The sequence below is a fragment of the Scyliorhinus canicula genome, chromosome 14, assembly GCF_902713615.1.
Source record: "Scyliorhinus canicula chromosome 14, sScyCan1.1, whole genome shotgun sequence".
NCBI classification, from domain to species: domain Eukaryota; kingdom Metazoa; phylum Chordata; class Chondrichthyes; order Carcharhiniformes; family Scyliorhinidae; genus Scyliorhinus; species Scyliorhinus canicula.
The window spans coordinates 72,907,778-72,925,357 of record NC_052159.1 but is presented as its reverse complement, the minus strand read 5'-3'; the positions used below and the strand labels follow the sequence as shown (position 1 = coordinate 72,925,357).

At 46.2% G+C, this 17,580-nt stretch overlaps 1 protein-coding gene across 1 annotated transcript in view; it reads left to right on the top strand.

Annotated features, from left to right (window-relative positions):
- The window catches only part of LOC119977224 (interleukin-1 receptor type 1-like), a 70,911-nt gene that overhangs the window by 37,286 nt on the left and 16,045 nt on the right, over positions 1 to 17,580 (top strand). Inside the window, exons 5-8 of the mRNA XM_038817940.1 lie at positions 2,757 to 2,925; positions 7,336 to 7,404; positions 11,259 to 11,388; positions 15,946 to 16,094. Of these exons, the coding sequence (XP_038673868.1) occupies positions 2,757 to 2,925; positions 7,336 to 7,404; positions 11,259 to 11,388; positions 15,946 to 16,094 (517 nt within the window). The remainder of the gene's footprint in view (positions 1 to 2,756; positions 2,926 to 7,335; positions 7,405 to 11,258; positions 11,389 to 15,945; positions 16,095 to 17,580) is intronic.

Genomic DNA, 17,580 nt, shown 5'->3' with positions numbered 1-17,580 from the left:
TTCAGTTTGTACCATGAAAAACTACCAAAATCCCTCAGGATCCGCAGAACCTCCCCCATCCCCTCCACAGGGTTCGAAATGTACAGGAGCGAATCATCCATGTATAGCGAGACCCGATGTTCCACCCCCCCACCCCCGGAACCAGTCCCCGCCAGTTCCTTGAGGCTCTCAGCGCCATAGCTAGTGGTTCTATACCTGGGGCAAATAGTAACGGGGAGAGGGGACACCCCTGCCTCGTTCCCCGGTGAAGCTCGAAGTACCCCAACCTCAGCCGGTTTGTACATACACATGCTCCAGGCGCCTGGTGCAGCAATTTCACCCAGCCAATAAAACCCTCTCCAAACCCAAACCTCCCCAGGGTTTCACAGAGGTTCCCACTCCACCCGGTCAAAGGCTTTCTCTGCGTCCATCGCTGTTACCACCTCCACTTCCCCTCCCTCTGAGGGCATCATAATAATATTCAAAAGTCTCCGGACACTGGTATTGAGTTGTCTGCCTTTAACAAACCCAGTCTAGTCTTCCTCTATCACCCCTGTGACGCAATCCTCAATTCTTGTGGCCAGAATCTTAGCTAGCAATTTAGCATCCACGTTTAAAAGCGAAATCGGCCTGTATGACTCGCAATGTTCCGGATCCTTCCCTCGTTTAAGAATGAGTGAGATCAAATCCTGTGACATTGTTGGGGGGAGGGTTCCTTTCTCTTTGGCCTCATTGAAGGTTGTCATCAATGTGGGCTTAATATTTCCGAAAATTTGAGTAACTCACCTCTTGACCTCCCCAAAGCCTGTCCACCATCTACAAGGCACAAGTCGGGAATCTAATGGAATACTCTCCACTTTGTAGGGCAAAGTTTAGAGGAGACTTGTAAGGCAGGTTTCTTCCGCAGGGGGTGGTGAGTGCCTGGAGCGCGTTGCCAGGGGAGGTTGTGGAAGCAGATACACTGACGGCGTTGAAAAGGCATTTTGACAAACACATGGATAGATGGGTATAGAGGGATACGGCACAAAGAAGTACTGAGGGTTTTGGCAAAGGTTGGTATCATGACCGGTACAGGCTTGGAGGGCCGAAGGGCCTGTTCCTGTGCTGTATTGGTCTTTGTTCTTGTTCTTTCTGCCTGGATGAGTGCAGCTCCAACAACACTCAAGTAGCTCGACACAATCCAGGACAAAGCAGCCCACTTGATTTCTTCCCCCTTCCACAAACATCCAAAACCTCCACCACTGATGAACAGTGGAAGCCGTGTGCACGATCTACAGGATGCATTGCTGTAACTTACCAAGGTTCCTTAGACAATACCTTCCAAACCCACAACCACTACCATCTAGAAGGACATGAACAGCAGACACCTGGGAGCCCCATCACCTGGAGGTCCTGGAGGTTCCACTCCAAGTCACTCATCACCATGACTTTGAAATATATCGCTGCTCCTTCACTGTCGCTGGGGCAACATCCTGAAACTAACTCCCTAAAAGCACAGTGGGTGTACCTACACCTCAAGGACTGTAGCGGTTCAAGAAGGCAACTGATTGCTACCTTCTGAAGGGCAATTAGGGACGGGCAATAAATGCTGGCCTAACCAGTGACACCCACATCCTGTAAATGAATATAAAAAAGAAAAAAAGTCCTTATCCAGTTGACTTTCTTGCTTGGTGGATGTGTGTAATCTGATAATTTTCTCAACCAAAACATTCTCTGACATCATACTAATTTGTCTTGGTGCGAGACATTTTGTTCATCCCCAAAAACACTACACAAAAATGTTTTAAATAAATCTTTTTAGTGGCATTTTCAACATTATATACATTGATGTTCGTGTTCATTTATTGTACAGTGTAAAGAAAAGGACAAAAAGAAAAGGCTTTGCTTTTGTGTTACGTTACTCTATCTAGAGATTGCTACCGTCTAGTTTGGCGTGTCCTCCCCCACCCACCCACCACCGCCCAGCCCCCCTTTCCCTGAACCCCTCCCCTGCCCACCCCCTTGCTATCTTCCTTGGTTGATCCGGGGGGGGGGGGGGGGGGCTCCTTCTCCTTGCTTCCCCTTCCTTTCCCGTCCCCTTTTCTCATCTCCCTTCATCGGCTTTGGCTGTGTTGTTTTTTTTGTGGATGAGTGAGAGGGGGGGGAACAGTGAGGGGTGGATGGGGGGCAGGTTTTCCCCCTTCCCCCCCATGTTGTCCCTCTTTGTCCATCTCAGACTCTGCTTTCCTTTCCCCCCTTCCCCCTGGGTTGTGCGTCCCTGGCGTTCCTCCATGTCTTTTGTTTTTCCCTTTCTATTCCTTCCGGTTCCCCCTCTGCTGGCAGTTGTTCGCCTCAAACGGGTTTTGGAACAGACTGACAAATTTCCCCCATGCAGTAAGGAAGCCTTCCTCTGACCCTTTGGGCATATTTACACTACGCAAACATGACTTGGGAAGAAATAATAATGCATTTGTGAAACTCCAGGCTCTGTATATTTGCACCTCCACCGTAAGGTTCGTTCCTGGTTCTGTAGACATGAATTTTCTGCAAAATATGCCATTTTATGAGTTAGTCTGTCAGCATTGTGACATGGTGCTAGATTATAGTAGTTAGCAGCCTTAGTTCCAACCATTTCTTAGCACTGATTCCTGGCAACATTCCGCGGTTGGATGCTTTAACTTCTGACTGCCTGTAAGTTAGGTATGAATTGGAAAATTACATTTTGCTGTCAGATCAAAATGCCTTTATTGCTAATAACATAGGGCAATATGCACTTAAACCATTGCTTTCCTTTTCAGGACTGTAACCCTATTACAATTGACAATAAAAAATATTTTGATCATGACCAAAAACTCTCAATTAGTGATGCAACATCTGAAGATAGTGGAATGTATACGTGTAAACTCAAATACGAACATCGTGGGAAAGGGTACAATGTAACAAGGACAACAGAATTAAAAATGAGAAGTAAGTCAATTGGTAAATATACCTGTCTTCATCTCTTGAAAACAAATGTGGCAAATGAAATTAATTGTTATCTTTTGTGCATGAATTTGTTTAATGCACTATTAGAAATTGAGATAACTGGAAGTATAAAACAAAACTAGTTTTGTCCCACAATTTTGGTTTCTCATGTATATATGATATCTGGAAGAGTTCCCCAACGCATCACTACAGCACTTTATAAATATGAGTGAAAAAAATGTAATTATTTAACTGGTCAACAACACTAACATCTACTCTGTATCCACAAAGTAATGTGATGTTGATGAGACAGGTACTTTATCATTTTTAAAAATAAATTTAGAGTACCCAATTATTTTTTTCCAATCAAGGGGCAATTTAGCATGGCCAATATACCTATCCTGCACATCTTTGGGTTGTGGGGGTAAAGCCCGTGCAGACAGGGGGAGAATGTGCAAACTCCGCATGGACAGTGACCTGGGGCAGGGATTGAACCCAGGTCCTCAGCGCCACCATGCCACCCGACATGTACTTTATCGGGTATGGATTTGGCAAATCAACTAAACTGTAGTGGCTGATGGAATATGAGATAGGGAAGTGCTTTTGTGACAATAGAAGCAAGATCTTTAAAAATAAGCAAGAGTGAAAAAGAGACACTTTGGGGTTGGGTTGATGGAAGATTAAAGGGAGAATTTCTTTCACAGAGTTTCATAGGAAGGGAAGGTTTTCTTTTCATAAGAAGTTGAGATATGCACACATAATTCCACTAATCCCATTTGGGTAGGGGAGGGGAGACACAGAAAGCTGCTCCACTGAGGAGCATAAAAATACTAGCTACACATTGGAGCATGTGTGTAAAAAGAACATGCTAAAGAGAGTTGTCAGCCTCAGTCCCATGAATCAAGATTTTCGCCTGCCATGTTTCATAATTTGTGTGTCCTAAGGTGACTCAGTAGGCTAATCCTGGAGACACAGGCCTTTGGGCACAGAAGATAGAGATTCCCTGAGAAAGGGGGGTGGGGGTTGGGGGGGGGGGGGGGATTCTCGAGTCAGGTTTATGCTCTAACGTTGTGCTTTCACCCATCTCCACAGCAGAGTTTATGCCGTCAGTTTCTAACTTTGTTGTAGCTTGTTGGAGTGAGGCACCGCCACCTGGAATGGTTTGCGGCATGTTCCTCCCAGACACTGATGTCACTTTGTCCCCTGTTCAGTAAGGCCTTCAGAGTGTCCATAAAACATTTTCGCTATCCACCCTGAGATCTGGTGCCATTTTACGTTATGAAAGCCTGGCATGGTGACCTAGTGGTTAGCACTTCTGCCTCATAGAGCCAGGGATCCAGGTTCGATTCCGGCCTTGGGTGACTGTGGAATTTTCACATTCTCCCTATGTCTGCATGGGTTTCCTCCGGGTCCTCATGTGCAAGTTAGATGGATTGGCCATGCTAAAAAAAATTGCACCTCAATGTCCAAAGAAGATGTGCAGGTTAGGTTGATTGGCCATGATCAATGTGTGACGTTATGGGGGATAGTGTGGGGGAGTGGGCCTGGGTGGAGTCCTCTTTCGGAGGGTCGGTGCTGACTCAGTGGGCCAAATGGCCTCCATCTGCACTGCAGGGAATCAATCGATTCTATAGAAATGAGGGTCTGTTCTGAAGGATAACTTGTTGGGGAGTAGAGAAAGATTCTGCAGAAATCAGGGGACCATCGAGTGCACAAGCTGCAGGAATAGTTAAGAATGGAAAAGCTACACTTTCACTTCAAACAAACAACTGTTGCATGTCATGATTGGAAATATTTAGCACAGTGGTATCTATAGAAGTAACAGGTACAAATTAAATTTGAATGGCATATTCTATGTATCAAATTTGAAATGTATAAATCACAGCCAAATTTTCACAGATCCCGATTTGTGTACATTTCCTAAAATGGCAATACCTGGACATTAAAGACATATTTCATAACAATGTTAATATTTCATATCTGTACATGTATACAATGTTTGACATAGTTTTCTGAAAGTATAGAAAGATTACGATACACTTGTATATAAGAACATAAGAACATAAGAACTAGGAGCAGGAGTAGGCCATCTGGCCCCTCGAGCCTGCTCCGCCATTCAATTAGATCATGGCTGATCTTTTGTGGACTCAGCTCCACTTTCCGGCCCGAACACCATAACCCTTAATCCCTTTATTCTTCAAAAAGCTATCTATCTTTACCTTAAAAACATGTAATGAAGGAGCCTCAACTGCTTCACTGGGCAAGGAATTCCATAGATTCACAACCCTTTGGGTGAAGAAGTTCCTCCTAAACTCAGTCCTAAATCTACTTCCCCTTATTTTGAGGCCCCTAGTTCTGCTGTCACCCGCCAGTGGAAACAACCTGCCCGCATCTACCCTATCTATTCCCTTCATAATTTTAAATGTTTCTATAAGATCCCCCCTCATCCTTCTAAATTCCAACGAGTACAGTCCCAGTCTACTCAACCTCTCCTCATAATCCAATCCCTTCAGCTCTGGGATTAACCTAGTGAATCTCCTCTGCACACCCTCCAGCGCCAGTACGTCCTTTCTCAAGTAAGGAGACCAAAACTGAATACAATACTCCAGGTGTGGCCGCACTAACACCTTATACAATTGCAACATAACCTCCCTAGTCTTAAACTCCATCCCTCTAGCAATGAAGGACAAAATTCCATTTGCCTTCTTAATCACCTGTTGCACTTGTAAACCAACCTTCTGTGACTCATGCACTAGCACACCCAAGTCTCTCTGAACAGCGACATGCTTTAATATTTTATCGTATTTTATGATTCATATTTTATGATTCACATAAATATTTATTAAAAGCAGCAAAATGCAAAACACCAAATTTAAAATCACATAAATCTCTACATCAGAATTGAAATATATGGGCCCCACAAATCTACAAGCCCAACATGAGGGAGGAAGTGCGGCGGATACGTACTGATAATCTTTGCAGCCAAAGGAAGATTGGAGGGGCAGAGCAGGCATTTCTTAGGAGGGAGACCAGGGTGTCAATCTGGATATTGGCCTCTTCATGACAAACGGAAAAGGACTGATAAGGAACATTAGGAAGTGAAAGGTGTGGAATCCAACCTGATCCAATCGCGTGCATGCGCCTGTCACAAAATTTATGGTAGGTGGGTAGCAGGGCGCCGAGGAGAGGCAGAGTGCTTATAAGTATTGGATTCCTGCAGTGCATTTGGAAGCTTGATTTGAAGATCAGTGCTCCCTTGCCCCAGACTTGATCTCGAGCGTTCAACCTCCTCCAAGTGGGGCAGCACGGTAGCATTGTGGATAGCACAAATGCTTCATAGCGCCAGGGTCCCAGGTTCGATTCCGGCTTGGATCACTGTCTGTGCGGAGTCTGCACATTCTCCCCGTGTGTGCGTGGGTTTCCTCCGGGTGCTCCGGTTTCCTCCCACAGTCCAAAGATGTGCAGGTTAGGTGGATTGGCCATGATAAATTGCCCTTAGTGTCCAAAATTGCCCTTAGTGTTGGGTGGGGTTACTGGGTTATGGGGATAGGGTGGAGGTGTTGATCTTGGGTAGGGTGCTCTTTCCAAGAGCCGGTGCAGACTCGATGGGCCGAATGGCCTCCTTCTGCACTGTAAATTCTATGACAAATTCTATAAGACCTTCTCAATGCGTTGCTGCTCCCCACAATTGCTGGCATTGCCACACCCCACCCAATTTCTAAACCCTCACAATGGCCCATGACTTCTCTTTTATTAATGGGTTGTCTTGGAAAACGTTGTGTACTTTATTCTAGGAAGAGCTCTGGATGGCTGGCTAGAGGCAAAGTTCTTTCCTTAAAAATACTCTCATTGACATAACTAACTCTGCATAAGATTACAGAACATCAGCACAGCTCCTCTCTTTGGTCTTCTCTTCTCACTCATTTTTCTCTAAATGTCATAATTATGAGACAGCTCCTTATGTGCCTGCTCAGTAACTATTATTAGAGTAGTCTTAAAGTTAACACATTACAACTTTCTTAGCTGGTGCTTCCTCCTGTTTACGCGACAGGCTATCCACTTATCAGGATAGTAGGATCCAATGCAATATGTTAATACTGTCCTGTTGTTAAGATTGGCTCGACCTCTGTGTTCCTGGACTTGCTGAGTTCCTTGGCTGTTTTTGACCTCACCGACATCCTCATAATCTCCAGGTACATATCAGGGACTTGACATTTCTATATATTGTCTGATTTTCCTCCCTTTCCATCCCACCTCCAGTAGATTTTCACAAGGCCCCAGAAAATCTTTGACTATGTAATCTCCGAACACAGGAAAATATATGTAGTCTGTAGGATTTCAACATGAACGTTATAATTGTGGTTATATAGAATGTTGGGCTCTGATCCTCACAATCAAAATTGATTGTTTCAGCTACAACAATCAAGACAATACAACCAAAGATGAGAAATCCTAAAAATAATACAATTGAAGCACGGCTTGGTAAGTACAAAGAAATTGTCATGTCCAACAGTGCTTTTAATCATTTATCAAACATTCCTTGTAGTATTTCAACAATTATTGTAATACTGAAGGCAAAGGATTGATAATTTTTCAGTGCTTTTCATTCCACGAATGTTGAAAACTTATTGATTGATAGACAAAAATACATTATCTAGCGAAGTGGTACTTCCGTTGATCATATCCATAGTCCCTCCAGACTTTAAGAAGGAACACAATACTAGTTTAGCTATGAAGGTTCATTCATTGCCAAGGGCATTGTTTGTGGAGGCATGACAGATCATGCAGGTTAGAATAATTCAACAATTGCTAATTGCATGAACAATGGCATATTCCATGGATAGAATATTTGCATGTAAATTATTTTATGTAGTACCTCCTATTTCTCTTCTTTCTCTTTTCCTTTAATACATTTCTTTTCAGAATGTTACTGTTTGAATTTCTATATTTGTGTACTTAATTTTATTTAACTTCTTCTCCACATTTTGTTTTAAGTTGCTCTTAAAGGAACTTGGAGGGGATATCATCCAGGTCATTAGCATGCTGAAAACCATAGATGGGATAGATTACACCAGTTTATTTATTTTGGATTATAAGCACATAAGTGGAAGACTGTCAATGAAAAATTCAGAAGCCTTCAACAAAATGTTATGATTGTCCATCTATATTTTCATGTATTTGGAGATTAAAATGAATTTTCTCCTAATTAGTGGGTCTGCTGTCCAAATGGGGCAGACATGTGGTTAGAGCAGTTAGCATTATGCGCATTAACAATTGAAAACAATATCATAGAATAGAATTCTTACAGTATAGAAGGAGACCAATTGGCCCATCAAATCTGCACTGACCCTCTGAAAGAGCACCCTGCCTCGGCCCACTCTCCTGCCCTAATCCCAACTAACCTGCATGTCTTTGAAAACGAAGGGGGAAATCTTTTAGCATGGCCAGACCACCTAACCTGCACATCTTTGGACTGTGGGAGGAACATGGAGCAGCCGGAGGAAACCCAGGCAGACACGGGGAGAACGTGGTTGGTGGGAGGATCCACGAACCAGGAGTGGAGCAAGAAGAAAAGAGCTGGAACAGGAGAGTCTTTGTGGTGCGCCTCAGGATAAGATAGCGGAGGGCAAGGGGTTGTTCTGCCTGCCCAGTGGTCAACAGAGCAGCTAATGGAGTTTCTGAAAGCCAGCAGATGAAGAAGGCCCTGGAAGACCTAGCCAAAGTGGTGGAGCTGATAAAGCATGGATCAAGAGAGTGGAGAAGAGGCTGGAGTTCCAGGGTCGGGTGAAAGTGGAGTAGGCAGTGAGGGAGCACGAGGGGCAGCTGGCCTTGTTGGTGGCCGAGGTGAGGATGCTGCAGGAGAAACAGAGAGGCTGAAGGAAAAGGTGGAGGACCTGGAGGATTACTGCAGAAGGCAGAATTTGAGGATCGTGGCGATGCCTGGAGGCCGACACGTATGTGGCCAAAATGTTGGATCAGTTGATGGCTTGGGGCCTTTGATGGGCTCTGGAGGTCGACCAAGCGCACAGGGTGCTGGTGTGGAGGCCGCAAGCTGGCGAACTGCCAAGGGTGATGGTGGTGCGGTTGCACCGCTTTATGGATGAAGATATGGGGCGGGATTCTCTGTTCTTGAGGCTAAGTGTTGACGCTGTCGTAAACGGCGTCGCATTTTATGACGGCGTCAACAGGCCCCCAGGATCAGCGATCCTGCGCCCTGCAGGGGGCCAGCATGGCACTAGAGTGACTCACGCAGCCCCAGCTGGCAATACCGGCATCAAATGGACGCCACAGGTCCACGCATGCGCGTTTCGACCGGGGCAAACTTCGCCAACCCCAACGCAACATGGCGGAGAGCTACAGTTGCCTGGCGCGGAGTAAAATAGGCCCCCACTAGGTTAAGCCGGCCTACTAATCGGTAGGCCCCGATCACGGGCCAGGCCACAATGGAGGCCCCCCCTGGGTCGGATCCCTTGTCCCCCCCACTAGGCCTCCCCCCACGGGATGAATGCCGAGATCCCGCCGGGTAGGACCACATGTGAATGGCGTCGGCGGGACTCAGCCTATCTCACCACCACTCAATCCATGGCACGTGGAGAATCGTGGGGAGGGGGCACGTAGAGCCACCCACGGCCAGCACCGCGCCGACCATGGCGGCGCCAATGGTGCCCATTTTCGGGTCACTGGAGATTCGGCGGACCGGCATTGGAGCCGCGTCGCGTGAATCGCAACCCCGCCTCCGGCTATTTCCCGCCCCGGCCCGGAATCAGAGAATCCCGCCCAAGATTCATCAGTGGGCGAGGCAGATGAGGAAGTGCACCTGGGAAGGGAACGAACTGCAGGTGTATCAGGCTCTGGGTGCAGAACTGGTGAAGAGGAGGGCCGGGTTTAATCAGGTCAAGGCTGCCCGCGTCATGAAGGGGGCGAAGTTTGGATGCTGTACCCAGCATGCCTCTGGGTGACTTTCCAGAGGCGTAAGTAATATTTTGGCAAGCAGGAGGAGGCAATAGAGTTCATGAGGGACAATGGACTGGCAGGAGCAGCAGAACATTAAACTTTGGAGGTGTTTGTGCGAATGTCTTTGCTCTCGGGAAATTTCTCCCCTTGAAATATTTATTTTGTTTGGCCGGGCGTTTGAAGGGCAGGCCCTCTGTGAGGGAACGTCAAGTGTGAGTGCACCTTTTGGGGGGGAGTGTAGATTTGCGGGGGAGTGTGGGAAATTGGGGGAGATAGGGCGTTTGGAGGCCTTGGGCGGGGGAGGGGGGGGGGCATCATGCTAACTGTGTGGGCTAGTTAACAAGAGTGCTGTGAGGAGATAGATGTGGGGGAGGGGGGTGGAGTTGTTGTTTTATTTGGGACAAGGTGAGGGGCAAGGGTTGCTGGCAAGGGTGTGCTTGATGAGGTGCAGCTGGAAAGGGAATGATGGTGGTTGGCATTCGGGGGTGGGCCTAGAGGCTCGCAGGACATGGGCTGCAGTCTAGCCCAAAATGGGATATAGTTGATCGGCAGGGGAAGGGAGGGGGTGGGTGGGGTGATGGGGGGAGCCCCCTCCCGACCGGGCAGGTCACGAGGAATGTGAGGGGGCTGAATGGACCGATCAAACGGTCAATGTGTTCACGCACCTGAGGAGTCCAAAGGCGGATGTGGCCATTTTGCAGGAGACTGTTATGGGAGCGGTGTGTTCAGAACCCCAAAATGTATCATGGAGTTCAACCAACCTCTCCCTTTAATGGATTGTTGCTTTTGAAGCACACGGCTTGTTCTCCAGGTGTGGTATTACAATTATGGACATGTGGGTTTTTAAACACAAAACAATGTTTATTCCATGAATTCAACTTAACCTTTTTAAATAAACATTGGATCACTCAACACCCCTTACTTCAAAGATAACTCTAAATAATCCCTCAAAATGTTCCTTCAAACCTCTAAAAGACTTCACCTTTAACAACAGAAACACATCAGGTTAAAGACATTACTATTATGAGTTTAAATCACCCCAAATGATTCAGAGATAGTCTTTCATGGCAGAGATCACAGCAGATCCAGCTCACTACAAACACAGACACAGACAAAAGTTTGACGTAGAAGTCCTTGTTGTCGAGATGCTCCAGGGATGAGTGTAGGGCCAGGAAGATGGTGTCTGCTGTGGATCGTTGTGGCGGGAGTGAATTGCAGAGGATCGAGGCATTCTGGGCGTTCAAGGCACATTGGGAAATGGAACTTGATAGCTTTATTTACATTGATAGTAACCACTTTACTTAAACGTGAAAATGAACACTGCAGCATTGTTTTATTAAATCTATTAGTTGAAAGTTGCAGTTTTATTTTTTATTTCACAGGCTCAGCACTTAATATCACCTGTGAAACACTTGTGGGATTTGGTGAAGTGAAAATAATTTTGCTTACCTGGAAAATGAATAACACTTATATCCCTGAAGATGGATTCAGAATCAAACAAGGAGATCAAATGTATGTTTTAATTTTAATCCTTGGCTTATATGAAAGCTTGATTGTGAAGTAGGGAATGTATGAAAAAAGTAAAAATATTCTGTAAACACGTCTAATCATGAAAATAAATTGCTGGAGTTACACCACACTAAATACTTGACTCCTGAAATGTTCATCATAACACATTAATATCAAGGTTATCAATAAATCAGTGATAAAAATAGTTTCACTTCTGCTTACCGCTATATGGGATGGAATGTTCTGTGTATTTGCACCCAGAATCACCAATAATTAGGATATAGAGGAAGTATTCTGGTTAATTTGGACATTCTAAATTCTCTTTCTGTGTGCCCTCTGTGTACCCAAACAGGCGCCGGAGTGTGGAGACTCGGGCATTTTCACAGTAACTTCATTGCAGTGTTAATGCAAGCCCATTTGTGACAATAAAGGTTATTATTATTAGTTCCCGCTCGCTAGCACACTTGGAAACCTTTCCATTAAATTGAGTCCGCAATGTGGTTGAATAGGGTGTGGATCTCACTCAAAAAGCTGGCGAGAAACATCCTGCCAACTCGCCCACTAAGGGTATGGATTCTCCTTCCCCACCCACCACAAGAAGCCCATGGGCGCAGCCGGAGAATCCCGCCCAAAGATCTTTTTTGGTTGAAATCCTCCCTATATTGTTGATTTGCAAAGATTTAACTCCTAAAATGGAGCATCATTCAATAGGATCACAGATTGGAGAACGGAACAGGAAGCTGAATGTGCTTGACTCAGAAAGGTACAATTCTCTGATGCTTAAAATGAATTTATCAAAAGTTGGGAATATTGTAAATCATGGCCTGAATATTTCAGATGGCAGGAGCTCGACTCTTGCCACCTGGAGAGTCAGCGGGGAATGTATTCCTGCTGGTTCCGAGAGGCCTGTGCTGTTTTACACTCAATTGCGAGTTGATTAGCAGCAGGAGGGATGCCATCCACATGCGGAAGGAAGTCCTGTTTTGGAGAGCTGTCGGGTAACCTGATTAGCCAGCAGTCTCTATCCTCTCCGGGCACAGTGCTGCTGTGGCTGGAAGAGGCATGGCAGCTCTGTACCTGGGGCTGTCAGGAGTTGGTGTGAATGTAAGTGGAAAGGTTCAGGGGAGGAGAGGATAGGGATGCCCTGGAAGCAAACGGGTTAGTGGGTATAGGCTGGGGATGGGGGTGCGGTGGGGTGGGCGAGAGGTCCGAGGATGTCGGGTCTCTGAGGGGAAGGTGCCCCCAGTCAGAAGGGGGATCCTATGGAGGTGCTCATCCACCAACCTCATGCTCAAGATTGATGCCCTCTGGGGGCAATGTGCCTGGTCGGATGGGATGGGTGCCATTGGTGGGGGGGTCACCCCTGGGTTGTGAGAGATGGGCTCAGCGCCTGCGGGATCAACAGGCCACCCCCTGGATTGTGTATACCCATAACAGGGGCAACTCCAGCTGCTGCCTGTTTGTCCCACCGAATACCCCGAGACAGAGCCCTGCCCGTGGTAATATGGTGAAGGTCATTTTAACTCCCTCTAACAATGGCAGCCTCAGGCTGCACAACTGAAGGCTATCGCTAATAAGGAAGTGAAATTTTGAGTTACATGTGCACTTCACAGCTCTCAAGTGTATTCCGATGGGTAGACCTCGTGTTGCAGGTGGGTGTTACTGCCCAGCATCCCAATCAGACTGAGAGGTCTGGATATCAGCCTGAACATTGGAGGCGTCAAGACCAGAGGCAGCAACCAACATTCAAACACTCTGGAGATGGGCTTCCGAGCTTGGGATATCTCTGCAGCCAGAGTGTGTGGAACCGGGGTGAAAGCCCGAAAGGATTGTCGATCTCTCAGCCTCGCCAATCCCTTACAAATATCACATTATGGATGGTATTGTGGACCCCGCAGCAGTCGCTCTCGCAGTGCTGGTGGCAGTCCAGGCGCCTAGACGCCAGAGAAGACTGTGGCTCAAGGAACAGCCCATTGCCAGTTGGATAACAAACTGGCTAACCGATAGAAGACAGAGAGTGGTGGTGGATGGCAAATATTCAGCCTGGAGCCCAGTTATCAGTGGCGTACTGCAGGGAGCAGTTCTGGGTCCTCTGCTGTTTGTGATTTTCATTAACGACTTGGATGAGGGAGTTGAAGGGTGGGTCAGTAAATTTGCAGATGATACAAAGATTGGTGGAGTTGTGGATAGTGAGGAGGGCTGTTGTCGGCTTCAAAGAGACATAGATAGAATGCAGAGCTGGGCTGAGAAGTGGCAGATGGAGTTTAACCCTGACAAGTGTGAGGTTGTCCATTTTGGAAGGACAAATATGAATGCGGAATACAGGGTTAACGGTAGGGTTCTTGGCAATGTGGAGGAGCAGAGAGATCTTGGGGTCTATGTTCATAGATCTTTGAAAGTTGCCACTCAGGTGGATAGAGCTGTGAAGAAGGCCTATGGTGTGCTAGCGTTCATTAGCAGAGGGATTGAATTTAAGAGCCGTGAGGTGATGATGCAGCTGTACAAAACCTTGGTCAGGCCACATTTGGAGTACTGTGTGCAGTTCTGGTCGCCTAATTTTAGGAAGGATGTGGAAGCTTTGGAAAAGGTGCAAAGGAGATTTACCAGGATGTTGCCTGGAATGGAGAGTAGGTCATACGAGGAAAGGCTGAGGGTGCTAGGCTTTTTCTCATTCGAACAGAGAAGGATGAGGGGCGACTTGATAGAGGTTTATAAGATGATTAGGGGAATAGATAGAGTAGACAATCAGAGACTTTTTCCCCGGGTGGAACACACCATTACAAGGGGACATAAATTTAAGATAAATGGTGGAAGATATAGAGGGGATGTCAGAGGTAGGTCCTTTACCCAGAGAGTAGTGGGGGCATGGAATGCACTGCCTGTGGAAGTAGTTGAGTCGGAAACGTTAGGGACCTTCAAGCAGCTATTGGATAGGTACATGGATTAGGGTAGAATAATGGAGTGTAGGTTAACTTTTTAAGGGCAGCACGGTAGCATTGTGGATAACACAATTGCTTCACAGCTCCAGGGTCCCAAGTTCGATTTCGACTTGGGTCACTGTCTGTGTGGAGTCTGCACATCCTCCCCGTGTGTGCGTGGGTTTCCTCCGGGTACTCCTGTTTCCTCCCACAGTCCAAAGATGTGCAGGTTGGGTGGATTGGCCATGAAAAATTGTCCAAAATTCTATGATTAACCTAGGACAAAAGTTTGGCGCAACATCGTGGGCCGAAGCGCCTGTTCTGTGCTGTATTTCTCTAAAAAAAATTTAAAAAAATCTGCGGCTGACCTTCCAACTCCTTTGGGGCGCAGGGCGCCCCATTGATACTCCACTGCATCCAACAGTTGGGCCAGCTCAGCATCCCCGAAATGTGGGGCTGGTCTGCGCGATGGTATGGCTAGGTCCTGTCTGGGGTTTGCTCGGAGGGAATGGTTAAGAGCTGCTCCCCCTTGTCAAGAGGGAGCTGCTGGACATTTTCCAGGCAAATCAGCTAGTGTGAAGCCCGTGGGACATCATTAGCGGCACTCATTGTCGTTAGATACCCGGTTGCAGTCTTGACGGGTCGGCCATCGGAAAGCACCCAGCAAGCCATGATTCCTGCTGCTTCTCCTAGAGTTGTGACCATCTGTGCAGTGTATTGAAAGTTGTGGCTGACACCACTAGTAGCAGACAAGAATCGGGTGTAAGATCAATATGAAGAGACAGGGACAATTAATGGTGGCTGATCACTTTTTCTTTCAAACATGTCACCTTGAAGGATGCCTGAGAGCAATTCCTCTGTGGCTAATAAAAATAGTTTGGGGCAAATAAATAAACAAACTTTGGCAGGTGTCCCGAAGGTTTACAAAAGCTGGAAACTTGCTGTCAGCTGGTTCATGAGGCTAAGAATGATATTCCATGTCTCTTTCTCCACATTTTAAAGAAATTCCCCCCACGCATCGAGTAGGAGCTCCACACAGCTGGCTACTCCACAACTGAATTCAATTCCATTTTCACACCGGCACGGGGACTTAGTCTCCAAAGCAGAGAATCCAGCCCAGGATGTCAGAATTTATAATCCACAGAAATGTCCCCAGCAATTAGTTACTAATGTAATTGAGCAATGAGACAGATCAGTTTAAACACAACTTAATCTTAGAAGTGAAACTAAAATGAACAGCGAGCATTTAGTTACTCCATTTACTTGGACTGATATTTTTTAGTGCAATTTCTTTTAAAGCAGTGAAGTTCAGAATAGTTGAATTTCAAATAAACAGCAGTGGAATGTTGCAACTTGTCTTTTTTTTTAAATTTAGAGTACTCAATTCATTTTTTCCAATTAAGGGGCAATTTAGTGTGGCCAATCCGCCTACCCTGCACATCTTTGGGTTGTGGGGGCGAAACCCACGCAAACACGGGGAGAATGTGCAAACTCCACACGGACAGTGACCCAGAGCCGGGATCGAACCTGGGACCTCAGCGCCCTGAGGCAACAGGGCTGACCCACTGCACCACCGTGCTGCCTTTGTTGCAACTTGTCTGATAACAAACCTACTAATTGCGTTGTTTTATATCTTTTACAGTGACAGAAAAGAAGCTAGGCATGCGATCGTTAATTTGAAGAACTTAACTATCTCTAAGATCATTCAAGAAGATTTTCAAACCACTTTTGAATGTTTTGCATACAGCCCACGAGGCAACTGTTATGGCTTTTTCAAAATTGTGCCTCAATGTAAGGATTTGATTTTCAATTTAGTTTATTATTGAAATAACTTTCTTATTTAGTGTAGCAAACAGTCTATGTAGTTAATTGATATATAATGCAAAATTTAAGCCTGGAAGCACTGATAAGATCCAATTATATTTGTTGTTGAATAGGGTGGGATTTGGTTTTTGATTGAAACAGAGAGGTAGGCCTTAGTGTAACTGCTGAATACAAACAACCCTGTACTTTAAAAAAAAAAAATATTTCTATTCCACTCCTTTTTCATATTTTGTCCCAAATTTACACCCGCCAACAATAAACAATAATCAGTAACGAATGCAATGTCAATCCCCATATCAACAACAACAATCCCATCCTCCCACCAAACAGCAGCCCGCATGTTAACATGAACAAATAACAAAGAGGAAACAGGAATCACCCACAATCACCATTCACACATCCAATCCCCCTCCCCCTCCCCTCCCAGCGCGCCCCCCCCCCCCATGTTCGATGTAATCTAATTCTCGAAAATGCATAATGAATAATGACCATGAATTGTAGAACCCCTCCATCCTTCCCCTCAGTTCAAATTTGACCTTTTCAAGAGTCAAGAATTCCAACAGGTTCCCCCACGCCAGGGCATAGGGTAGAGGGGTTGATCTCCATCCCAACAGGATCCGACTTTGGGTGATCAACGAGGCAAAGGCTACAACATTTGCCTCCGCACCTGTTTCCAACCCCGGCTGGTCCACCACCCCGAATATGGCCTCCCAAGGGTCCGGGTTCAGTTTCACATGCACCACTTTAGAGATGACCCTAAAAAGCTCTTTCTAGTAATCCTCCAGCTTTGGACTGGACCAAAACATATGAACATGGTTTGCGGGCCCCCCCTGCAATGCTCACACACATCTTCTGCCCCCTTATCCTCGTCCTTGTTAGGTGTGTTCTATCTACTGTCATAATATACACATCAGTATATGGTGGTGCCGAGACACACACTGACTGACACACTGCAAGACCAATCAACACACACAACACAGCGGTCAATCACCAGACACGGCACGGTCACTATAAAGCCAGAGGGCACTAGTTTTCCTGCTCATTCGGGATGCAGCCTCTGAGACAGACAGAGCCCACAGTCAGTAGAACAAACATCTACCATCTACCATGTGCTAGCAGTATAGGCTGGTCAGGTTAGGCATAGGTCTTCAATCAATCTAACATAGTGTTGACCCACAGTGCAAGTATGTTTAACAGCTCTTAGTTAAATAAAATAGAGTTGTACCTCCATAAGTGTTGGTAGCATGTCTATGTTACTGCTAAGGTAAACGCAGTCTCCACAGTTCCAGAGTACCCAACACATCATGGTACCAGTACGTGATGTTAGAGTTTAATAGACCTACCTTCAAGTGATCTGCCTTCGACCAGCAATCAGCCATCCGGTTGTATGGACAGCGTCTGCCCTCCCCCGCCGCTCCGCATCACCGGCAACCTTGTGCGAACTGGAAAATCT